Source organism: Lissotriton vulgaris, chromosome 11, assembly GCF_964263255.1.
Source record: "Lissotriton vulgaris chromosome 11, aLisVul1.2, whole genome shotgun sequence".
Taxonomy (NCBI): Eukaryota; Metazoa; Chordata; class Amphibia; order Caudata; family Salamandridae; genus Lissotriton; species Lissotriton vulgaris.
The window spans coordinates 422,061,782-422,088,061 of NC_141699.1; the positions used below are offsets into that span (position 1 = coordinate 422,061,782).

Here is a 26,280-nt window from a genome sequence, read left to right on the forward strand (position 1 = left end):
GGGGAAAAGATAACAGAGAGCCTAAGTAAAAATAAGGGGGCATATTACCAACAACTAGCGATAATTTTTGTCTCTAGCTTGTTTAGAGACAAAAATTATCGCCGCACATCGGCGATTTTTATCGCAGATAAACCTTGCTATTAACAAGGTTTATCGCAAATGCGATAAAAAACGGCCGAAATGCATGAATATCGCTGAAAAGTCAGCGATATTCATGCATTATCGAGCAAATGCTCTTAGCCATGTTATCCACCTCCCATTGGATAACATGGCTAAGAACTGCTCAGGGCAGGTGTTAGCTTTTGGAGATATTCCCGCTTAGCGCGAATATCTCCAAAGGTTGGTAATAGGAGATAGCGATGTTAGCGACTGTTTTCAGTCTCTAACATCTTGGCACGCCCACTTTGCATCTCATTAGTGATAAATATCACTGACATGCAAAGTGGGGCCCAAGATGGTCGCTATCTCCTACTAGCTGTCGCTAACTGGTGTTAGCGACAGCTTGGTAATAGGGAGATAATTTTATCTCCGCTTTCTTGGCTTTTAAAGCCAAAAAAGCGGAGATAAACCCCCTTGATAATATGCCCCAAGGTGTCTCTGACAGGTGGCGTTCTGTTTCTGTTTCTTTCCAAACATGAACTCTCTCTGGGAAAGTTCAGTAGAGTTTTGTGGGGCAACGAGCTGTCTATTTTCCTCATTCAAGTATCAAGCTAGTACATTTTCTATTTGTGATTGCCTGGGAGCTAAGAAACATCTTTGGGTGTGGTCAGAGTGGACCCTTGATGCGGAACAGTGGTACATGCTGACAAACGGCCTGCAAAAGCAACCTGTAGAAAGCCCCACCACCCACCACCATCCATTAGCAAGCATTCCTAGCAATTTTCCTGTTCCACCTCAAAGCTTGAGATCGACAGGGCGCTTCACCCTAGGCAAACATGCACTTCGAAGTGACCTTAGAAACATTCTAATTTAATATAAATCAAATAAAGAAAGAAAAGAAAGAAAAAAACAAAATGAAGTTGGTTTCAATATTTTTTTTATTAGACAAGCAGAAGGAGGCTTTCTCCTACATGGCACACACAAAAAGGGAACTGAAGGCAACTAGAGAGGAACGTAAGGATCACAGCTGCAGAAAGAACACACTGACTGCCAACACAAGAACATTCAGGGGCAGGGGGTACCAGCTCCAGCTGGGTGCTGTTCTTATATGCCGATGCAGAGGTTGACATCCACCACCCACAGGATTCCAGCATTCAAACAAACTCCAACATAAAAGCTGGCACCTAGAAGTAAAAGAAAAGAAGGAAGAGGAGCTCTAGTCATATTTTTTTTTGAAATCACACATGCGTCACACAGCTCACACTAGAAAGTACTGAAACAGCTGCACAAAACCTGTCTTCCTGGGGGCCAAGAATACCTGCCTGATATTTTTGAATATTTAGATGCACTATTTGTAAGACATGGTAGGTTTTGGATGCTCGCCCATTACGTACAAAGCTTTCAGCATGTCAGAGACAGGAGAATTTGGAAAGATGAGCTGCAAAAACAAAACAAACGTTGGCAAAGCCAACAGGTCTTGGTTTAATTTTTGCACGCATGGAAACATAGCGTTAGCCCATTAGAGGCAGACACATGTAAGAAACGAAAGCTAGTCTATATTCAGGGCTCCCCTGCCTTTTGCCCTAGAAAAAATGAAGGCCAGAGGGCAAGGGAACCTTCATTCTAGTGATGTTATTGTCTCTATGACAGGCAAGGGTGCTCACCTCCTGTGCTACATTTCACCTTAAAACGAAAAGAAGACCGTATGGGATGTAAGGATGAAGGGATAGCAAGGGAGCCATATTTAATAAAGTTGCCATCAGCTTGAATAAAGAAAGAAAAAGCATCCCTGGACCGGGAGAGACTAATGAGAAGTCAGCAGGTTAGAAGGGTGTGTGAGGGACACGAAGATCAACACGGAGGTGAAAAAGGCAGGAATAGCAGGGTGGCATGATGAGAGGAGGTGGGGGTGGCAGAAACAAAAGAGTGAAACACCTAGGAAAGAGGGAGGGGTCAAAGAGAGAAACAAGAGGGAGGCGTAGGAGAAAGGATCGAGGAGAGAGACATATGGGAAATGGGACAGAATGGGGCAAGCTGGAGCTGGCACAAGAAGGGAAGTGGACGGGTTGGTAACCAGGAGAAGACAGAGAGGCTTATTGTTGTAAAATAATCCCTTATGTATTCAAAGCAAGTACTCCATTTGAGGTGGAAAGATATATTCTAACAGACAATTGCTTCCAGGTCAACAGCAGGCTTCTATTGGCCGAGCCATGATGTGATTAAGAAGGTCTCGAGCCAATTGTCGAAAGAGACGGGCCCAAAAAAATCAAATATTGAAAGGGTAGTATCCAAAGTCCACTCTAAGCATGTTATAGGTATTGTTGACAGATGCACTGTCAAATCCTAGACCTAAAAACTGCAGTTATCTAGGTGGCAAATACCCATGTTACGGTGTCAGAAAACAGTGGTACACCAAGGGTTAAATGGCTATTGTAAAAAGTCTGTCTGTATAAGAAACACTTTCATTCTTTCTGAATTTCCTGTTGGTCTTTGTGCTTTTACTACTGGCCCATGAAGTTTAATCAGTTGTGAGTTTTACCTTTGGGGCAGGGTGTTCTGTCTTTGTTACGTTTCCGGCATAAAGAACCAACATTTGCAATTATAATGCTGCCTCGGTAAATTCTGTACTTTTTGTGCCTTTAGCCTATAAAGGTTCGTCTTTTTCCTTAAACTATGGGATTGAGGCAGAAAGTTCCATGTTTTTGTCACTGCATAGATTTCAATGCACCAAAACGCCAGGGATAGTAGTACTGGTACTATGCAAACTTTGAACACCAATGATATCACAAATATGGACTCTCACTGACTCATCCTTTCAACACCCTCGTGTTTGATTCTGAAGTGACAGGGGAAGGCAGCTTTCGATCCTTTATTGAAAGTAAACGTAATCTTCCAGCCCTGCGCACTTCCTGTCCCTCCACTGTTTCCATTGACATCTGAGGCCAGGAGTAGTTGAGGAGGGAGCACCATTAGTGCCAAATGGCAAAGCAGGGGTCTCAGCTGCTTACCCCACTGAACCCTAAATGACTTTCACGTGTAACTCATAGGCAGGGAGTTCTTTCTCTGAGGTACGTGTATTTACAATGTCCATTTCTGAATTTTTCAGAGGTTGAGGATTACAGTGTGGGTTTGCGGTGTCAGTGATCATATTAGAAGAGGATTTTTTTTTTCAACTGGTTAGAATACAGGCCTAGAAAAAATGCCTTCATATGAATCCAAATAAAGCTGGGCTCGTTTCTGTGCACTGACGTATCACAAATTATCATCTGAAAAAACTGAAAGCAAGGCTAAGTCAGCCTCCTGGAAATCATAACCGGAAAAGTTCTCCAAGTAGAGGAACTATTATTGAGGAGATCCTGCTCTTCTCACACCGCTTTGGAGGAGTAGGAGTTGTTTCTTAAGTAACATTCATATCCCCAGCAAAAAAGGGCTTGTTCATCACCAGTGTCAGGGTGTGGTCAGATATAGAGAGAAACTCAGGCCTGGGAACCTCCCAGAGGAAACTGCTGAACCTTTGTTCCAGATACCGCAGTGAACACCAACAGCTGAACTACAAGCAGACTGCACCCATACCCCAGCCAATCTACAACACTGTAAGTAGGGCACAGGATATGTGCCAGACACAGCATAGCATGTTCATCCCTTCTGATAAATATTTGCTGGGAAGGGTACATTAACCCAGATAAAAAGGGGTAAATGAAAAAAATATATAGAAAAGTTGCCTTTCTTGTCACTGGGATCATTTCTTTTACCTCTCAGGGACCCGACATAGAGCAGCTCTTGTGCCAAGCCCGATACCCAGCTAACCAGCCCCAAAGTAAATTCCTTCCATTGAAATTGTATGCACATTTATGGAGTTCCAGTTAGATTAATTGTATGTCATTGCTTGTCTGGATCATGTATGAGGGAAATCTGGGCGGGATCAGGACGTACATCGTACACTCTGGTTTGGTGGTTACTCACCTTGCACCTCCTCAGCCAGGTAGGTAGGGATTCCTCTGCAAAGGGCTTCTATGGGTCTTCCATATTGGGTCAGATCTTTAGCTGGCATCTTTGTGGCAGCGTACTGCAGCGAGCGCGGGGGAGCTCCCTGTGGGGCCTAAGGATGGAAAGGAAGGGGACAGAGAGTGAACGTTCAGTCATTAAAGCAGGTACAGTCATTTGGAGCCTCAGACAATCATTCCCCTTTTCTAAAACAGTCTTCCTGAGCTGTATGTAGGCTAGTTTCTGAAAGAGCATTGTTAGTGATTCAAAAACTACTACGTCAAATCGGTGGGAATCTACTGAAAAGCTGCCCCAATTTTCATTGCCTGAAAACCCACAACCAAAGGCCATTTTCGATCGCATCCATATTAGGCAAACTCAGTGCTAAATTTGTACAAAAATAAGTGCCAGGATTCTCATCACTTGGCTACTGCAGCTTGCACCACACATTATCCCTGCCACGCTGCAAATGTTAGTAACAACACAACTACTAACCATCACACTCCTACAAGTGTGATACTGCAGACTATTTCAGGCCTGAAAGCTATAAGAATGGGTTGAGCGCCAGGTAATAGTAATATTTAATATTTATTCACTCCATAATTAACTGTTGTTGAGGTCATCTCTAATTTACCCACACAGTGCCACCTTGTGGCAAACTATGAGACTCGCCGATTTTACGAGCAAGTGTCTGTGCCAGCACCGGAAACCACCGGCTCATATTAGGCATTGGGCAAACTATTCCACAATGCATAGTAAACAGTGACAGAGAAGCCACAGTGATAGTTGAAATACTCTTGAGTACTGTGGAAGATTAATTTCGGAACAGTAAAAGTAGTATATATATATTTTTTTTAAATGTCCTGTTTTTCTCTTCACGAATTGGTCAAAGCATTTAAAATAAAAAATACAAATTACAATAAAAGAAGCACCAGAAAAGTAAATTGTATTAGTTAATCTGAAAGGATTCACTTTTGAGTAAGTACATTTAATTGTACAGTTAATTAAAATCATTACAAACGTTTGTCGATTTACACGGTTTCGTACTATAAAAGAAGAACATGACCGGTTACATCAGCATTGTGGCAATTCACAGGTAAAACAACACTATTGAGAATGAGGGATAAGAACTAGTAAAATGTGGTTAATAGTTTATGCACATAAAATTAGCCTAAAAGCTTGACCAATCCTCTTCTGTCAGTACTGCCTTCGCAGCGGGGTGTGTTTAGCAAGAAAGTAAAGTGTTGTGTGTGCTAGTGGCTAGGCAAACAGTTCCATTACTCAGAGTGCATGTGGTGTTGTACTGGTCTTAGGAACAGTTAGCCGAGTCTGTGCACGCAGGGTTGCCTTAAAGACTGTAGTCAAGATAGCCACGGCATAGTTAAAATTCATACTTGGGAATTACTGTAAAGCGCGTGGAGTGCTTAGTGTGCAAATATTTCTAGAGTCTAAAGTTCATGGCAAGTTAGGCCTGCGTAGGTTAAATGGCAGCTATTGATGGATGAGATAGCCCACCGCCTGATCTTAAGCTTACTTTGTTTCAGTCCAACAAATGATTAAAACATGTAATACAAAAGGACACGCATTAGAAGAGAAGAATTCCTATAAGAGCCTTTAGAAGATACACAGAGTCAGTTGCTCAGAAAGCGGGAGTTTCTGAGAAGCATCTGAGCCATGCTGGCTTAGTTTTTCAGATCGGTGCTGTTGATTCTTCGGGTTTAAGAGTTTGGATCAATGATGATCAGTGAGGACCAATTTTCATGCTAAACCCTCATTCCCACCTGATTAGTTTGACCTCTTAGACGACAGGAAGTGCGCCGGATGCCGTTGTTGTACTTCCTGCGTCCGGCCTGATGTGAGCAGGAGCCTTCTCAGTGAGGATCATGGTGCTATGTTCCGCTCTGTATCCAGACAGCTGTTATCTTTAGTACGTTCTTTGAGTTTGTAAAGGTGATCTTCAGTGGCTACAAGAAATTTTACCATGTGGCAGCTCAGTTGGACGTAGTCACCGAAGAAGCATGCCAGCACCACTTGCCTGCAAGACTGTATCCGTCTTTTGATAAAAAGCGGTCTCAGGAGGGTGCGGCGTTCCTGTAGTAGTTCTCTAAAAACAGTAATAAAATGAACTATGTTTTCTTCGCCGTTGCCACATAGTTGGCACATTGCTGGTATCGGATGGCGTGGCCAGTGATGCAGGTGATTTGCGGAGGGCAGCAGCCCTAAGCGAAATTTCAAGAACTTCTTTTTCTTCTTTTTGGAGAAGCCGGTCTGGAGATAAGCTTAGGGCGAGAGTTTAATGTAAGATTGTACAGTGAACCAGCCATGTGCACGCTCTGCCAGGGAGGCTACATCCTGCAAGAGTGATTCCTTCCTGACTATATTGTTTACTACTTTTTTTAAGCCTGCCGTGGTCCCTGGGAGTTCCCATAGTTGTCGTAGCCCGAGCTGGTTGATAGCGGCCTCCAGGTATAGCCTTGCAGGGCAATTCTTTTTGGCTTGTAGTTCCTTCCACAGAAGGGCATTTAGCTTTTTCGGTTCTCCCCTGCTTATTTTGTTACAGCTTTTTATGTGTGTTCCTTTGCGGGCCAGCTCTTCTCTCGGGAGCCCAAATTCAAGCCTCATCTGTGTGGGGGATGTATACCCCAGCAAGCCGAAGATCATTCGCAGTGCTCTTGCTACAGCACCGTCTACAGTGTCAGCGTCCCTCCCTCTCATTGCTTCGCTGCCATAAACAATAGATGGAATTAATTTTGCCTGGATTGCCCTTGTTAGAAGGAGGAGACTTGATCCAGTGATTTTGATTTTTAGATTCCTTATAGCTACCGCTGTCATTAGTCCTCTCTTTTTTTATGGCTTTGCATTGTGGCTTGATATTGCCCTTGTAGTCTATAATGGCCCCTACGTATCTGTATTCAAGGATGGCCTCCAGCTTCCTCAATGCCAAGTACCAGTTATTTGGTGTTTTCGCTTTGTGCTTGTTAATACACATATTTTGGATTTTTCTTGGTTGATACTTTGCATATTTATTGCAGAATATTGCAACGTGATGTCCAGAAACTGCTGTAGGCCTACCAGGGTCCAGCTAATGAGCACCAGATCGTCAGCATAGAATAAATTGGATAGCTAGATCCTCCCCCTAACTTGGGTGCATGCAAATCGCTTTCATTCAGGAAGATTGTTAGCTCTGCCATAAAGAGGTTAAAACTGTTGGTGCAAGCACACAACCTTGTTTTGCCCCTGTGCTTGTTGGGATCTTCCTTGATAGATATTCTACTGCACCTAGTTTAACTTGCACCCAGGTGTTGCTGTGAAAGAGGATTAATTGGTTTAGGAGCAGCGGAGGAATGTTCAGCTTTTTACATTTTTTGCCACAAATGGTTTCTGTTAACATGGTCGAATGCAGAGCTATAATCGAGGTAACATCAGATATAGAGGTTGTTTTGCCTCGAGTGCAGTGTCAATCATTAGAGATAGAGCTAATATATTGGTGGTCGTCCCCATATTTTTGCATAAGCTGGTTTGGTTGTATGGAATTGCTGTCTTCTGCTGCCCACAATGTTAATTCCTGGAGTAATAGGCCAGTAAAATATTTGGCCTCGTTGTCAAGTAGGACTACTAAACAGTAACTTCTTGGGTCGTTCCTGTTTCCTTTTTTATAAATTGGGGAAATGATTGCTCCCCTTCAGGATGACTGAATTGTTGTTGTTTGCAAGGTTTTTTCAAACATTGGTTTGAGTACGGCCGCCCAGAATTCCGGCTCTTGTTTAAACAGTATGGGGGGAATCACATTTTGTCCTGGCGAGCCCTTGCATTTTCCCTTTGAAATTCGTTTACAGATCTGTGCATTTGTGATTGAGATTTCGTGTTCTGGTGCTTGAATTTAGTTGAACTACAGTTGTCGGGCTTCTGGGTGGTACGTGGGATTGTATGTCCTTTGTCTGATTTCATAAGCTTCTTTAAAGTGTGAGCCAAGGAAAGTTGTCCAGGCCTCTTCTGTGGCAAAAGATTTGATTCCCTGACTCTGCTCGCTGGTCAGATTGTTAATCTTTTGCCAAAACTGTGCGTCGTATAGCAGTCTGGACCAAATCAGATTTCTGCAGATCACCCTTTAGCCGTCTCAGCTCCTGTTGAGCAGTGGGGTCTTTCCTCAGTCTTCGAAGAGTATGATTAATCAGGGTTTTTAGCTTTTTTAGATGATTTTTATTTCTGAAATTTGGGTGTTTCCTGTGCTTCAGGGCTTGGACTGCTCCTTGAGAACGGGGGGTTCCCTTTTTTGTTCCAGTGTTGTTTCGTAGTGTTTTTATAAACACCTCCTAGCTCTCAATTGGGTCTGGTGTTGGTGTTTGTGCTTCACCTAATGCCTGCTTAGCATGAGAAAGGAGACTTTGTGGATCATCTTCTGCATTTTTTCCACCTCTTATTAGCAGTATATTCTGAGCTATGCTCATTAGCAGTTGGTGGACATAGTATTGAGAAAGCATCGATCGTGACTTCTTGGGTCAAGTGGTTGCTGTGGTCTAGTGAGCCAATGCGTAAATGCCTTGCCATTCGATACAGACTGCACGAGAAGAATGTGAAGTCAATTGTAGAGCTGGCTGTTGCGCTGTGGAACGTTGCTGCTTGATGGCGGTCCCCTGAACATCTGCCATTAAGTGCTCTGAAGCCCACCTCTTCTAATGTTGATAGTAGTCTCTGTGCTGTTTTCGAGCTTCTACATCCAGAGGTGTTATCTTGAGAACTTGATTCCCATACAAATGGGTCCTCCTCTTAATTGGTATCTGCAGTTCGATTACAGAGCATATTTAGATTGAAATCGCCGCTGATAATCATGCTGTTTGTTTTCTCAGCCCTTAGTAATTTTATGAGCTTTTCCTTCAGCTTCTGGGCTCCTCAGTTTTTTTCTTGCTGATGTAAGTAGAGGTTTATCAAGATTATGTCCTCCTTTTTATCCTACACCCGGGTAGATATTCATACGACTTGCATCACATTTGGTGGGGCTAGGTTGTGTGCCAGGGACGCTACTGCATAGATGCTCTTTATGGAGCTGTATATCGCAAGGCCACCCTTTCTGTGACCAAAAGTTGCACTCTGTGTGGGGGGGGGAGGAAGTCCAGGTTGTAACCAGGGAGTGCTGACAGGGAGTCCGACCAAAAAGGATTCATGTAATAAAAGACACATAGGATACTGTACCTACTATGCCACAGCTTAATCATAAATCTAGAAAGAGATCCTAGGTCAAGGTACTTCGTACTGCTCGACACTCCTTCTACGTCACAACGTATGATATGTAACTGCTTGTTTAGCATTTTAGATGAGGTTCTGAGGTAATCGCGCCTGCAATGCCATTCATTGTTAAAAATTCTAAAATGAGCCTTTGAAGAAAACAATATAAAACGGTGAAACATTAAAAAATGTTGTTAACTATTCTGGCTAGAACAAGATGAAAAGGTAAGCAAACGTTTACAGTAAGATTTGTTCTGAATGAAACTGAATTGAAAATGCAACTGAAATGTGTACACAAATGTGACTTAAAACTGTGGCTCACTGTGTCTAGAACTGATCATGCATATGGAAAGAGGGATGAAATAATATCTAAGTAATACAAATTGTGCTATTTTTAAGCTATCTGGTTTGCAAACGGGAGCCATCTTAATGTTAGTGCCCAGGCCTATTTCCTGTCCCAGTCCGACCCTGGTTATGCTCAACATATCTCAAGTTCCCCAGTTGACAACTTAGGTTTTAGATCACACCTCATCATTCAGTCTCACCTTTTGAGTTGCCTGCTTTTCTTTGGTAAATTGAGCCAGTTCTTGGATGCTAGGTACTTGGTTCCGGTTCATCCTGTTGACGTAGCAGGCTTTCTTGGCAAACACTCGAGTTGCAACAAACCCCTGCAAAACAAGCATTCTAATTAGAAGTCTAATTTCTGAGTTTGGGCAGAGGTTATTGGAGAGATAGAATAGGAGCAGCAAAAATTTGTGACAAGACATCTGAAAATTTGTGAAAGATAGTGCTAAGATAGGCTCCCAGGAGAAAACATAAAACGTCTTTTGTTAAAATAACAAAGGCCGGTGCCGCCATTGTGGAAGGTACATCAGGCCACCTAATTTAAATACAAGAAAGGCAACTGGAGCGGTGGTGGTTTACCACCACTGGAACTAAAACAGCATACTGCCAGCAGACAAGCAAGAGGAGGATTTTGTTTTGCCTCCTGGCTAGAACTCACATTGCCGTAGTCCCAGATGGAGTTCCAGGAGTTCCAGCCGGCGTTGGTGTCGATGTTGGCAATGTGATCCTGGTTGTTGATATTCACCGTCTGGTGCACGTCACCACCAATGTTGCCTTTATTGGTGAGCCTGACCGACTGCATTGAGAAACATACACATTAGTCAACTGCATATAGGGTACAATCCACTACCCAGTAAAGATACCCTTTCAGGGATCCAGAAAGCATATCTGCAGCAATGCACTGCACAGCTGGGTGAAGAAAGTATTGCGTGAAAAGAAATGTTGAGCTTTGACGTGCATAAAAGCCATTCATCTATACTTTAAGGAGCTTTGGCTCAGCCTCCTTCAGCCATTGGCTACAGGAACCCGCAGGGATCGGCTTTATACATTGTCAATCACATCTTGGATTAGTCCACAAGAATAATTTAGTCTCATATTCTATCTGTTGGTTTTCTGGATGTAGCCTGCTGCCTCCACCGGAATACAAGTGGGCCTAGTTTACATCAGAAAAGTACACTGCTGTTAAACTTTTAGCTATTTACCCCATTTATGCACTTTAGCACAAAACAGTCATTTCATAATTGTTTGGCTCTGTCCTAGGTATTTTGTTCATTGCTTTTGTCATACGAGTTAAAACCTACTCCCTTTGCTATTGCTTGTTTTATTTTGGAACTTGTGATAATAGGCTTTCATTTTTGTTGCATAACGAATAACTCTAGTTTCTGACGTCCAACTCAACAATTTCCCAAAATTCCTTTGTATCATTCCTAAAAGAGAACACCTAGAAGTGACTGATTATTCTAAAGAAAAAATAATATATACTCCTGGCAAAGATTCACTATGTTTTCATTAGTTCTAGATGGGAGGTCCTGAGGGTTGGTTGATTATGTCCTAACCTCTTAGCAGCTATGGAACGTCCAGCTCCAGTGCTGAACGTTCCATTGCGCAGGTGAGGTTCGAACGTCCGACGGCAGCACTCCTGAGGTAGTGGTGCCGTCGGCCGTTGGAATAGGCGCAGCACCTAAGTGGTTAATGGCTATTGCATTGCATCCCAGGAAAAGACTATTGCAAAAGGAAGTGTCACGTGAAATGTACAACTCAGAAATATGTTATGGTAGCTTTAGATTTTTTTTTCATTATCATTCTGTTTTTTTCGCTATAGGGAAAATCAATCTGCACTCAAATTGCATAGAACATTTTGACATTGAACATATTTAAAATCACATTAAGAGGAGAAAGGACCCAAAGCTATCTTTGACTGACGGTAATTTTGATAGGGAGGGTGTGGGCGGGCCACACAGGCACCCATATACACACACTCACTTTATCTGGCCTTAGGCCTCTGGTTCCTAGGCCTAGAGGCTAAATCCAGACCGCACTAAAAACACTCAGACATTGAGGCAGATCACTAGGTTGTGTTACTTTCTTCCTGGCACAAAGAGGATGTGGCCTAGAAGTTTCTTCAAGACTGTTCACTTTGGAGTCGGATTTGGTTTATATTCACTGTTTTGGTTTCTTGATGTTAACATGACAGACAACCTAATACAGGGAAGCAAGCATGCTGCTTTGAGCTAACAACAACAATTGTTCAAAATATCAAGAAACTCGACTCGGACCCCCACAGAGAACAGAACTCTTTAACACTGATGAGGTAGTCTCCCGCTATATTTGGCCATAGAAGGGAGCCTAAGGACAGCGGAGTTATTTACCGTCCCATTAGGTAATTCCCAAGCAGCCTAACCGTGAATTCCTTTCCTTCAACAATCCCCTGCGACATTACCTGTAAGAAGTTGGGAGATCGGGATATCCGTACACGGGCGACTGTATACACCCCCTGTGCTTGGCAGACAATTCACTTGTCTTGATAAAGGTGGCTATAATAAGAAACATCACAAAACGCGTCCACGCAACTAAAATTGTATAATTCAAGTCTCCAACACTGCAATTGATATGCTGAGGTGGTAGCGATACAATACTGGTGTTATCAGATCGGAGCAAGAATATACAAATCTGTATCCAACAATTGTATGTTGTAACTGTTCTGTCTCCTTGTAATTGTGCAGGTCACAATTAACTGTACTGTCTCAATTTTACTTTTGTTTTAGATTAGGGATCTATTTCAGTTATCCCTATTAAATGTTTTTTTTTTAATGTATTCAAAATAAATGAATTTTTAACTTTCCCTATGCATTTGTTGTATGTAATTGTCACGTCATAAGGTTTGTTATTTTAAACCTGTACTTAGTTGTGCCTTAAGGGAACTCCTTCTCTCTTACCAAGATATCAAGATGCAATCAATCAAAAATGTCCTTTCTAATTAAGCAATGTCTTTCAAACAGCTATGCCCAATTTAGTTTTTTTTTAAGTTGGAAGAAATATGGTAATTGCCTGGTAACCATTCTAGAACTGTTTACTTTTGTAACAATATTTAGTAGTAGAGACATATTGAGGCTACATTTGGTAAATATAACACAGGAAAGTTTTGAAAAACTTCCATGACGCATCCTAAGCTGGTTGATAGTGCCCATCACTATAAACAATCCAAAGGTATACAAATTCTGCTTAGTCATGCTCATAATTGTAAACAAATGTTACCAGTTTCAGCAATGAAAACCCACGGAGAAATAGACTGATTCAACTTTGATACAGCCAAGAATGCTGACCCAGATAAAAAACTCTAATCCAACATCACAATATTAATCCCTACTAAAGGGTCCAGGGTCAACACTGCTGACCTATGTTCAGCAACACCGATCCATCGTTAAAAATGTAAATCCTTTGGCAAAAATCTGGCTTGTGGAGCACTAATGCAGATCCATGTTTCACAGTATCAGGATGGGGACATCAGTGTCATATAGCTGTCAATGCTAATCCATGGTCTCCAAAGCTGATTTATGTGAACAATGCTTTCCGATCAAGGATGAACAACAAAAGACCAATGATGACAATCCAGGGTTACCAATGCTGATTTCTGGTCAACAATGCCAATGCATGCTTAGCAGATCTAATTTATGGTCAGCAATTTTACTTCATGCTCACCAAATGTAACCAGTTGCCAGTAATGGTAAAGCTTTATCAATGATCAAAAATGCTGATCTGTGGTCGATAATGATAAATGTTCAACAATGCATATAAACTTTCAATAATGATTATCAGCGGTCCTCAACTTTAACCCAAGGCCAACAACACGGACATTTGGCCAAGCCTGCCAATCCATTATCAACAAGTAGAATTTATGGCCTACAATTTTACCGTAGTCAACAATAGTGATCATTGGGCCATAATATGAAACTATTGTCAACATTGTAGATCGCTGCTGATGATAAATGTTGAATAATGATCAACAACACCAGTGTATTGTCATACATGCTGATCCCTTATCAACCAAGTGGATCCATGACCAACAAGTAAAATCTATGGTTTTACTATTTTGATATGATGGCCAACAATACTGATCCATGGTACAAAATGTGATGGTGAACAAATCACTTTTATAGCCAACCATGTGTTTTCCTATAATCATCCCCATAACGTTAGGCAGACAGATACAAATGGGCAAAGGACAGGCGAAAGCCGCAATTTGGTTTGACACAAATGAATGTTAGTTACCCCAGATAAACCATGCGCAATCATCCTAAAACCTGCAAACATTTTGCTTTAAAGGCACTGTATAAAAATTCTAAGCAATGCTAATGACTATGGATCTAGGAGAAACAACACCATCAGTCAAAGACTGAGATGAATAACAGTGAGCTCTTGTCAACAGAGTATAACACAATAAAATGACAAGATAAAACTGATTTTAATGATGATCAAACACAATCAGAAATGCTCAACTGGCACAAATACAGGTTTAATACTGCCCGTTACATCAAGAATGACAAACCTAGGATTGCTTCTCTATTGTTAAGTGGAATAGTTAACTGCTTTCCATTGCTGAGCCAACACTGATTCTATTGCTATCCCAACATAATAGATCCACTTACATCATTGGCCAGAGATTGTGTCAGGAAGACTCCCAAAAGAGCAGCAAAGAAAATCTGAAACGCAAATAAAAAATGATTGGTTTTGTTATGCATCACAGAAAGAATTATTTTATTGCAAACATTTGATGGACTCAATCAATCAATCAAACTGGATTTGTATAACACGGCTAATCACCCCTGTGAGGCTATCCAGGTGCTGGACTACAGCTGGATGCAGACCTTTTATTTTAAATGATGCAGTTGGTGGGAATACATTTGTCTAGGTGTGCTGAACTTCGAATTACAGTGCTTTTAGTATACACTAATCAGATACACTAAATTCACACCTTGAATTCACTTAGGTGACAGAAGGGGATCAGTCCTGGAGAAAGTGCTATACATAAAAAATGTAAATCCGTATTTGTAAAGCGCAACTACTTATGCTTACGGGTCTCAAGGCGCTGGGGGCCATTGTGGAAATTAAGTGAACTATTGCCCAGAGTCGCATGTTGCTGAGCTGAGCTGCAGCCGCAGGGGATGAACTGTGAGCCCTGTGCCCCGAAGTCAGCTGCCCTGGTCGCTGCACCACACCTCTCCACATAACACTCATGAAATTTTATGAAAATATCTGGCCCAGGTGCCATCGTCCTGGTGTGGCCCACATAGATCTATGATACTCTTCTACATTTGATCCAAAACATGTTGCTCATTCTTTGGCATCCTGCTTACTTACACTCAATAGTGAGCAGTCCCATTTTACATGAAACACATTCTTCTAAACCACACCTTTATACTGAAGTTTCAGCTACTAGAAGGCACAGTAAAGAGGTCTACTTACAGCAGCCTTCATGTTCCTCTCCAGTGGGGCGGCACGCGGCTGAGAAGAATCTAGCAAAGAGTGAGTTACCAACCAACACCAAAGGCTTTATATCTGTTTTAGAACAATTGCAAAGGTGGGGACAAACTGATATCTCCTAGGCACCTGTTGTATCTTTTTGGAAAGTCTTCATCACCTTGCTGAATGCCAGGATAGGTTGCTGTTGTACACCTTGGCAGCATTTGCTATTGGATCCTTCCCAGCATTGTTGGTTTTGCCGCCTTGCCCTGTGCGCCCATGTTGAACAGATGTGATAAACGTTTTAATACATTTCAAGACTGGTTTACATTGGCAGAGATTCCTTGGCATTCTTTCACATTTGAGTGTAGTCAACATGGCTGCTCTTATATCAGAATATTTGTAATGTACTCCCACTCAATCATGTTCACAGTCAAGTAGGGCGTTTGAGGCTACAATACATTTGACATCAGTAGTTTGCTTAGACTTACCCTTGCGGAATGCACATGTTGATGGCCTGGCATTAATCAACAATAAAATTATTTTCCAAAAACATGCATCATTGAGATGTTGAATATGTTGTCTTGTTTAAAGGTACTTTCCTTGAATTATCAGCACGCCATGATGCAAACACCGCACTCACATTCCCAGCTATATAAATGTAGGCGTTCTTCCTAACAGACTTTGCAGATGAGGTAAAGGCTAAGGGGAGAGATCCATATTCAGAAGATATAAAGATTTACCATTAAGATATTGATGGATCACAGGGAATAAAAAAAAAACGAGGCGACAGATTACATGCAGGGCAGTCAAGTACAAGCCACTTAAATCCGGAAGAGCAGTGCAGGATAGGAAGCTTAATTTGTGATTGTGGTTGTCAGTGGGAGCCAACTGCACTCATTGTTGGAGACACAACGTGGAAAAACGGAGGACGAGAGAGACAGAAACACCATCCCAATTTGAGAAAGCAGCAACCTGCAAGAGTGGGATAAAAGGCGTAAAAGTGTAAGGTGGCGGATGAAAGAGGCACAAAGCAGAGAACCAACATTTAGTTGCAGTGGTTGAGGAAACGTGAGTAGTGCATTGTACACTGGCACTTATTCTTTTACAAATTAGGCACTGAAAGGAAGAGTCGGATTTTGGGCCTGTCATACTTTCTACTGTCTTCAGATTGGCAAATAAGCTGAGAAGCACACAGGAAGAGAAAGGAAGAGTGCTGGGGTGTGCAGTGAAATGCATACCAGCAAAAAGGAGTTTGCATATACATTTTGCGTGAAAATCCTTATCTGTAATGTTGTGTCTTTGGAAGACTTGTTTAGTTTTGGAGGCAACATTTCCAAAAAGAATGAGAAAACGGAGCTAAACTAGATGGTGTAAATGCTATGATATGTGGTGTATAGAAACGCTTCTTTTGGAGGGGTCATCTGCATTATTTGTGGACCGATACTACTGTTTTTTTAAAACTCTGCACACTATAGCACTTCTGTGCATTCCTCAGTGCTTGTCCTCTGAACTGTAAAATCTGTTAACATTGGATAACCCCTATTTGCCACATTTTAACTTTCTTGTCAGGTCCTAGTAAAGGTGTAAATACACCATAGTCATGGACTCTTAACTCCACTAGTCGACTGAAGCACATGTTACGCAATCCACTAGGCCTACATACGCAGCCAAGTTAGCATATCTTTTAAACCTTAAGGAAAACCTGTCAAAGTACCCTTTTTGACTAGAGGAAACCATGGTTTTAAACATTAAGTAATATATCCATATACCGGCCTTCAAGCCCACAGAGTGTGACCAGTTTTTAAATGTGGAACATGTAGGAAATTAGGGTTGGCATGCCCCTACACTGACTAGCCCCCAAAAGCTATTTTCGTAGTATATAGCTGTGGCTTGTTCTGTTACACAATTTAAATACAATTAAAATGCAATTGTTTGTATCTTTGGTTTATAACAAACTCCACAGTGCATCCAACTAACGATGGGATAGCTATTGGATTCATATTCCTGAATAGTGGCGGTACAGAGGAAGGCTCTGCCATTGGGATTACGATATCCATTTCCGACTGCCTTTTCATGGCAGGAAGACCAGCCATAAAAAGGCTGTCGGAAAAGGAATTTGGTGGTCCCAAATAGAACTCCCGTCTATTGTGGGGGCACATGTGTTGCCCCACACACCTCTATGCACTATGTGCCATGCACCACACTCTCCATGGACACGCAGGAAGCACTCCTTTTCATGGCAGCTTGTGCTGCGGCCCTTTTCCTTTTCATCAGTACACTTCTGGACCTGTGGATACTCTACCAGGAAGAAGGACTGGTGCACGGCTGAAAGGATTGCCGCTCTGCTGGATTGCTTCTCTGAAGGACTGCTGCCCTGCTGTGGTGACCTTCTGCCTGGGTGAGAAGGATTGGACCTGCATCTAGTTTCTTTAATAGTGGGGTTACAATAGCATGTTTCCATATAGAAGGGATGGAACCGGGGCTGAGAGAGGACTTACAAACATTCAGCATGATCACCAGAAATGAAATCTAAAGGTCTCATTCATCTTCCTCAGGGCATGTCTCTGGAAAATCGCCAGAGCAGGTCTGAAAACTTTCTCTTGTTAAAGTCCCCCCAAAAAACAGAACTCATCATCAGCAAACCTAGGTATCAAAGACTAATTTGACTCAACACTATTAAATGAACTCAAACTTAATGACTTCCACTCAACTTTCTCCTCTCTGTAATCCTTGGGCTTAACTGCTGAAAACAAATAATCACTTACCCTTCACATGTTCAAGTTAGCTAATTCTTCGAATTTTAGCATGCACTCTCTGAAGAAGATGAACTATTTTATGTTATGTTAATGAATTTGTATAGCGCAAAGGGACGTCCCAGCGCTGCTTGCCAGGGAGTAGAGTGGGAGAGGGAGCTACTGAGCAACGGAAAAGCCAGGACTTCACCACCCTTCCAAAGGATAAAAGGTTGGGTGTGCTTCCCAATTTCTCACTCCCGGGCGTTGGTAGTATGTGCTACCACTGTGCCTTCGCCTTACCTCTGTTTCCTTTATTTTCTCAGCTATTGATGATGATTTAAGATGAAGCAGAAGATGTGAATCTAGTAATTCCATATTGGCTACACACATCCTGTTTTCTCCTCCCGCTGCCCATGGCTCTTCTTCAGTTTTGAAAATTCCTCTGTTCCTTTTCTCTCTCCTATCCTAAGGATGTTATCTATTCGGGCAGCTCTCTCTCTCTCTCCCTCTTTTTCTCCCACTCTCTTGTTCTCGCTCTCTCTCTCCTCTCTCGCTCTCTCTCATAATGGTGGTTGAGTACTTCTCTTCCTCTCTTCGTATCCTGGCTCATTCCTCTACATTTAATTCTCCTAAATTTTCTTGCATTATTCCTCCTGTTGTATACTCCTTTTCTCTTCTTATTTTTTACATCATGATTCTTTTTATGCCCATTATACTTTGTTTCATTTTTGCAAGGTAAGTACTACCCTGTGATTGCATCTATCTATGTTATCTACATATTTGTTAATTCTTACTCTTTATACAACTTTCTTCCCTCTCCTATGTCTTTTCCTTCTTCTATTTACTTGCTTACTTTCTATCTATTTGTCTATTCAATTATTTAAATATTTATTCATAATATACTCATTCATGTATGGTATTTATGCATGATTTATTTAAATAAAAAATGTCACATATCTGTTGTTGCCTTTTTATTTTTCAGATTTTGACATATATTTATTATCAATTTTCTTGCTATCTTGTCTTCATTCTCATGATGTATTCTCATTGTAAAATTCAATAAATAATTTCAACACAAAAACATAATAAGGGGGACTTTCTTGTCTTTATTCTCATGATGTATTCTCATTGTAAAATTCAATAAATAATTTCAACACAAAAAAATAATAATGGTGGTTGAGAACGCTGGGTTGCAGAGCAGTGGAATCTTAAGGCTCCTAACTGAGGCTATTTAGAGTTCAAGACATCTTTCTACGTTGAAGATCAATTCTCGGCGCTGTAGGACTTTTTGCATTAGTCCTCCTTGCATTTTATTTATGCATTTAAATAATAATTTCCTTCTGTTCTTTAGCTTCTTTAGAAATGTTTTGAGAGGAATTGATCTATTTCCACCCATAGAACTTAATGGGTAGCAATCCTTGGGGAAGATAAGCTGCTAGGTTCCTGCCTCTTCCTTCTTGTGTCTGGTATTCTGCTCTTTCATTCCCCCACAGAATCTTTCTTTGGTCCCTTGTGCCCTTCAGGGGTCTCATTTTGAACCCTTAGGTTCTATAGAGTTACATTGTTCTGTCATGAAGATTGTTTTTACTCATTCCAGCTCATTGGAGAGCCTTGGGGTTTACGTCTCAGGGTTTGCATGATGGGGTAGTTCTATGACCTTCAACCAACGGTTGGTACTTTGGCCACAGAGATCATGACATTTTAATACCTGTTTTTGTTCCGCCTCCTTCTACACCAGAGTGGTATTGTACAACCAACCACCGTATTGTCACTTTTGGTGTTTTCACTCAGGGTTGTAAAGCTAACTCTCTGCTGATCGATTCAATCTACGATTGTTATTTCATGTGTTTTTCCAAGTATTTCTTTCCGCGGATATATTCAGAGTATATCTATATGTTGCGTAGCTTACAGACACTGAACAATTTTTAGAGAAAACTGAAAACTACAAGGCAACCACTTAAGCTTCTCCTCTTCCCTTGTGAAGCATTTTTACCCTCAGATTCTCACGTTAAGATGTCTTTCTTTTGAAAAATTAGGTCACACCTTTATTGTGTCTTGACTTATTTGTTATTTTTGTCACTGATAAGCTTACTGGCTGTTGCTTAATTAGCCACTGCTTGTGCATTTTGTTTTTCGATTTTTTTGTTTGATATTCTAACAAGGGATTAGCCAGACAAACAAAGTGAGCAAAAACTGTTTGCATAATTCTCAGCATTTACTTCTATTTGTTAGTCATGCATAAAACACACCCATACCCAATACAAATATGTGTTTTGCTGGGGTGGCTTTCAACCTACAATTAACATATGAGCCTCAATCTCTACATTAATGTTATTATCTCATAGCTCTTTCTTCCCGTTTTATTTAGGATGTATTCAGTTCTCAAAATTCAGTTCCTCCAAGATGTATAAGGAATCAAATTTGAGAACATTGATTCTTTCATAAATGTCCACTCCTGCTGCTCTCCAAAGAGGGTGGTGAATGCATATACTGACAGGGATTAGCACATTTGCTTCCTGGTGGCCTGTGATAACATGCGGTACTGGCCAGAATTTGAAGCCCTTGATATCTGCACTTCTAGATAATCAGCTTCAAACCCTGAAATCAAACAAGGACTGCCAGTTTAAATAATTGTTATCATATTCACTACCACACCTACCTGATCAAATCCCTGCTTGCTGTTGAGTCGAAAAACCTTTTAGTTTGCCCGAAGTAAAAACCATTTTTCAGTTAGGGTAAAGCCAGACTTTCAACCAGGAAATCATATTTGCATTGCAGCACAGAGCTGAGCCTATGGTGCTGTCTTTTTTAATTTATGGATTTGTATCTGATTGAGAGTTTTGGGGATGGGTAATCCATCACAAATGTAAGTGACATCCCGCCTTCGCTCAGAGAGCGTCCTGGGTCTGGTGCTCAACACCGATTGGGCTATGGGGTTCAACCCTCTCCACCCCCCTCGTCAAGTGGCCTGGTCTACAGCAGCTTCCAGGACATACACATTTTTTTGGCTAAGTGCTGAATTGCGCAGGAGATGGGGCATCTAAAATGTAGGTAATCTAGGGCATGAAGTGCATAAAAAAGTATGGCATCTGTAAACCTGAGTGCAATGCGGGAAGGCTAAAAAGAAACAAATGGCTGCTAAATATTACATCCACACAGTCAATGAAAAGTAAATGCAGGTTAAATTAATTGATGGAAAATGTGTTAACGCGATCACTGCAGTTGTGTATGTAACCAGGCAAAGAATTGAATCATATTTGGTGCCCTAGGGAATTGTGTTGTGTATAGTGCTATGAGGGCCGCACCAACAACAACTTTTTGTCAGCTCCACTGTGCCATTGGCAACCAAAAACACAATATGGCAGTCCATCGTGGCCAAGGTGAATGCTGTCGGAGAGGTCAGGAGGACAGTGGACGACTGCAAGAAGTGTTGGCATGATTCCAAGTGCAAGATCAAGCAGAAACTTGCAGCCAACCTGAAAGCAGCAATGTAGACTTGATTTGGGAGTTCAGCCCCACAGGAGGAGCTGGATCCTTTGGAGGAACAGGTGTCCCAAGTCATCAGTGAGGAGACTGTGGTCGGAGTTCAGGGACAGGATACAGCTCAACACGAACAGACACAACAGCAACAGGGTGAGTACGGTTGGAGATGGGCCCAGTGGCACTCATGCACATGATCAGTCACACACAGTGCATCCACATGTCAAGTATCAGAGAGATGGTGCCCTGTGCAGACGAATTGAAAATGTATGATGTTGAGGCAAGGGGGCCATGTAGACATCCTGCCACATCTCCAGTAAATGTGTCCCCCTGCATGTCCATGAGATGCAGTCCTGTGTACATAGTGACTGCTTGCAGAATGAGCCCTGTGTGGCGATGGTGCAAGGCAGTTGCACTATTTGGGGGGCAGTATGGGGGTAGTGGAGTTGGAGATAAGACGTGATGGAGTTATGTAAAAAATAAATCCAACCAATTGCCTTGCGCTTGCTCCATAGCTAACTCGGCGCAGCAGCAAGTGCAAGTTAAATAGTAGGATTAATGAATTACATACCTAACTCAAGCACGTTGTGTCTCCTACTCTACTACCCCCCATCCGGCCCCTCACCTGCCCTGCACCTGCACCCTGCACCACCATCCTGCAGAACTACCACTGCAAGCCGTCACTGTGTGAACACCAAGTGAGAAACCATCAAGTGAGTCTGCAAACCAGAAACACATGCAGGGTCATATGCACAAGGAAGTGGCTGAGAGAGGCGTTAGCCTTCTTGGCTTAACGCCTCTCTCCGCCACCTTGGAAAAACAAGGCTACACCATATCCACAGGGTCATGGTGCCACCTTGCTATTCCACCTGTGATGGCGCTAAGTCTCACAACTTAGTGCCAACCCAGTCACCCTTGCACCAGAGTGCAAGGGTGTCTGCAAGCCAGAAGGTTTCCTTTGTGTACAGGAAGGTGTCCCTTCCTGCATATGAACAAACTTAAAATGCCATCTACTAACTTACATGTGTGCTGCTTCATGCAGCACATATGCAAGTTACAAAACGTCATTTAAAAATAAAGGTTTGTTCATGTACAGGAAGCTGTCCTTTCCTTTACATAAACAAACAATGGCATTTAGTTTTTCGAATGTGTGCTGCACAAAGCAGCACACATGGACAATGCAAAAACAAGGACAAATTAAGCAGTTCTCCTCTGATTGCCAACTTGAGACAAGGGTTTTCCTGGTCCTAAGTGTTCTGTTGGCTCCTATTTAGACTGCCCTTGTGAATAGGGGGCTGTGCAAATATCAATGTGTATTGCGGGGAACGCCCACCACAACACCCACTGCATGCCCCTTCACGCTAAACACAGCGTGAAAGGGGGCCTATTCACAAGGCAGCGTTAAGCCACGTTAAGTGGCTTAACGCTGCCTTGTGAATAAGGCGAGGCCCCTATTGCCAAAACAATGTCACAGAAAATGATGTGTTTGCGATTGCGGGGCCTTTGAATGTGCTCTGCAATGTCACAACAAACTGGTCATGCAGCCAAAAGGCTCAAACGTTCATATCCCACGATGCACACAAACAGCACACTTCACTCAAAAGGTGATGTAATAGAGTGAGCAGGGCGGCTATGCCTACAACACCACAGGGCAGGGACAATGCATTTCAGGAATGTGTCAACCAAATCTGTACTGCAATACTTGTATGTGTGCCAAACTCACAGAACTACAATGTCCATGTACAGAAGTAAGACAACCATAGCATGACAACAAGCAAGGATAGCAAAGTAGCAACAAATGAAGACAGGTAGCTAAATGGCACTCACACCTCTTAGGTTGGATTGCACACCTCCAATCCCAAGTGTAACCATCTGCCATAACGACAACACCATTCGGCAACAGGCCAGGTGTCATTTGCCCATTCCACCATTATGTGAATGAAAGCCTAGCTATTTATTAATTCAACTGTGTCAGTGACCAACGATGCAGTCATGGTTGTTATCAGCCACCCACAAATCCATGCATTGAATATCCGTAACCAGTTCAGCATGTATCATCCATGTGACTGGCTGCATGTCACATACATAAACACACATCACCCTGCCATTTGCATCTGTTGGCAGGGTGGTGGTGACAAGGCCTGAGCACCACAAATATGCCATGGAATTCAACATCCCTCTAATCCTGGGCCGCTTACACATCACACTTGGGTTCAACATAGAGGGCTATTGATGTTGACACTGTCTGTCCAGCCAGCAATAACAACAGTAACTCAGGAAGCACCATACTCACAACGGGTAAGCCAACTAGAGGGCAGTAAGCAGTGCACACAAGACAAATCACAATAGACAAAGCTACCTGGAGGCACATCTATACAGCATAGTGCAGCACACATGGAAACAGAAAGTAGGCCTTAGTGGCCAATGTGCCCAAAGGGGGGACTCCTCACACATAACTAATCTTGCAACCAACCGATGCACATGTGCAGTACACAGAGAAGGTGCGGATCTGTGAGCCACACTGACAATGCAAGTGACAGTGCATGATGAATGCCATGCCTGCAACCCAAACATCTCCACATGGTGAAGGCCACATCAAATAGGTGGCTGAGTGTGGCCCACATCCTTAAAGGAGCAGGTCACACTCTGACACATCCACATACAGAAAACCCCTGATGTAACCAAGACCTCTACTTGAAAACAATGCACAACTGTCACAAATCTGACCATAACACATATTCAGTCCAGCTTGCAACATCTCAGCATTGGAAATGCACAGAAGTGGAGGCCCAATGCCTGAAAGGGATAAGGGGCACAAAAACAAAAGCTGCATGGTTGAGTATCCACAATGCAGTGGACACACTTACAATTTGGAGTACAACCACATTGATTCCAATGTGGGACAAACTGCATCCCCTTCACAACTGAACACAGGACACAACTAGTGCTGCCTGTGTGTATGAACTGCCCAATCACATTAGTCATAGCTGTAAATTGTGGCATGACAATGTACAAGTACAACCTCATACCTGTGATGTAGTACAAAAAGCCAACAACCAGCAAGAAATAGGCAGCCCCTCCCAAACAGTCACAATGTACGTTGTCATGCAATCGGCCTGTAAACTTATGCAATGCAGGATCATCCATGAAACATACAGTTAAAATGCTTCTCCCCTTTACATTGCAGAGGGACAAACACCACCTCCTGAACAGCAGCCTGTCCCACTCTTCACTGATGAAGAGTATGAATTCTCTACAATCAACCTGGACACCCTCCAACAGCAGCTAGACTCCATCAGCACCCCACCTCCAGGAACAGGGCAATGCAGCTGCATCATGCAAACCCCACCCCTGCACAAACCACACAGCAGCAAGCACCTACCACCACAGCTGTCTCCCAGGACCTCCCGGATACACATATTGAATTCCAACGCCATGTGTTAGCAGTCCAGCAAGAGATGGTCCATCGGGTGTGGTTGGGGTTTGACAGCATTGCGGCCAAACTTGATTCCATTTGTGGGTGTTCCATCCAGCACCAAGTACTAAACATCACGGACACCCACAGTCCGCTCAATGCTCTCCAACACTCCTTGGCAGACATCGCTGGAGTCATGACTCAGAGACAGGAACAACAGTCCAGTCAGAGTGGCTCCAGCGATGGCAGCCAGGAGTTGGGCCACTTGCTGCAGATATTGGAGAACATGTAGTGGATGCAGGCGGAACAAATGGCTGCCATGGCTGCACACCAGCGAAATGTAGCTGGAATCTTCCATGCCCTGTGGATCATCATCACTGCATTGCTGCAGCAAGGTCTGGCGCAGATGAATGCTGCTACTTCTACATCACATCTCCGCCCCCTGATGTGTCAGTGCCTCATGGTGCTGCAGCCAATCTACCACCTCCCACATGTGAGGCACATTACACATTAGAGGATGAAGAACAGGATGAGTCTGCCTTGTTCCGAAGAAGGGAGCAGTAGCATTCATCTAGGCCAAATGGCCTGTTTCTAATTGGTTCTGGGCTGAGCATCATGCCACAGAATATCACCTGCCACTGTCCCCCAATACAGTCTGTGACACCTACTTTGGACCTCGACATAGACTGCCATATTTTGTTTGGTCGCCAATGACACAGCAATCAGACTGCTGACTGAACTCTTCCTCGTTCTTTGGACTGGTCAACCCTAAAGGACTGTCTGGCCCTCCACTGGGCATCAATGTAATGTGGGGATTGCATGGCCAAGTACTGGTCCAGTCTCCAACTATGTCAACAGATATGTGAATAAATACCTTTTAATCACACAGACGTCAGTTGTCCATGATCAATCCAGTAGAGCAGTATCATAAAATGTAGGAGCAGTGAGTCCACCAAAAGGTACACCCAGGGAAATAATACAAATGTCAATGTTTTATTGTGATCCTGATAGGCAGTGAGAGGACCCGGTATGTGTGGACCAGCTGTGCCCCTAATGCTCTAATACACTAATCTAGCAATATCCCAAATTAGCCCCACATCCATGAAGGAAATAGAAATATTTTTAAAAAAAGCAAGTCTGTTGCAGGCCACAAGTAGTATCAGCCTTAATAAATGCTGAAAGAAAAGCTCATGGCATATCTACTCACACACCCTACTGGCTGGACAAAGCCTGTTATGAATGTGCACATAGCATTTCACATCCCAAGATGGGGCTCACCACATACACATTGACGGAGATACGTAAGGGCACATGTCTATCAGCCACTAAATGAACCACAATGTCTGCCTCACTGAAGTTGAGTTGGCATAGGGACTCACCCCAAAGTGTAAGGTGTCAGTCAGCCCCTTCCTGTGGACAAACAATGCTTACTGACTTTGGAACCCTCACATGGTGTGACCACTGTGAGTGGGTAGAGCAATGTGATAAGGGATGTGTGGTGATCTTCACTGAGCATATAGTAAGAAGCAGTGCCAC

At 42.7% G+C, this 26,280-nt stretch overlaps 1 protein-coding gene across 1 annotated transcript; it reads right to left on the minus strand.

Moving 5' to 3' along the window:
- Positions 1-1,019: 1,019 nt before the first annotated feature.
- Positions 1,020-15,208, minus strand: LOC147679928 (gastrokine-1-like). The gene is made up of 6 exons (XM_086943496.1): positions 15,115-15,208; positions 14,298-14,351; positions 10,310-10,447; positions 9,852-9,974; positions 4,063-4,198; positions 1,020-1,283 (listed from the first exon to the last, which is right to left on the minus strand). The coding sequence occupies exons 1-6, from the start codon at positions 15,124-15,126 to the stop codon at positions 1,204-1,206; spliced, it is 543 nt and encodes a 180-aa protein (XP_086799622.1). The 5' UTR covers positions 15,127-15,208; the 3' UTR covers positions 1,020-1,203.
- Between the last annotated feature and the right edge of the window lie 11,072 nt (positions 15,209-26,280).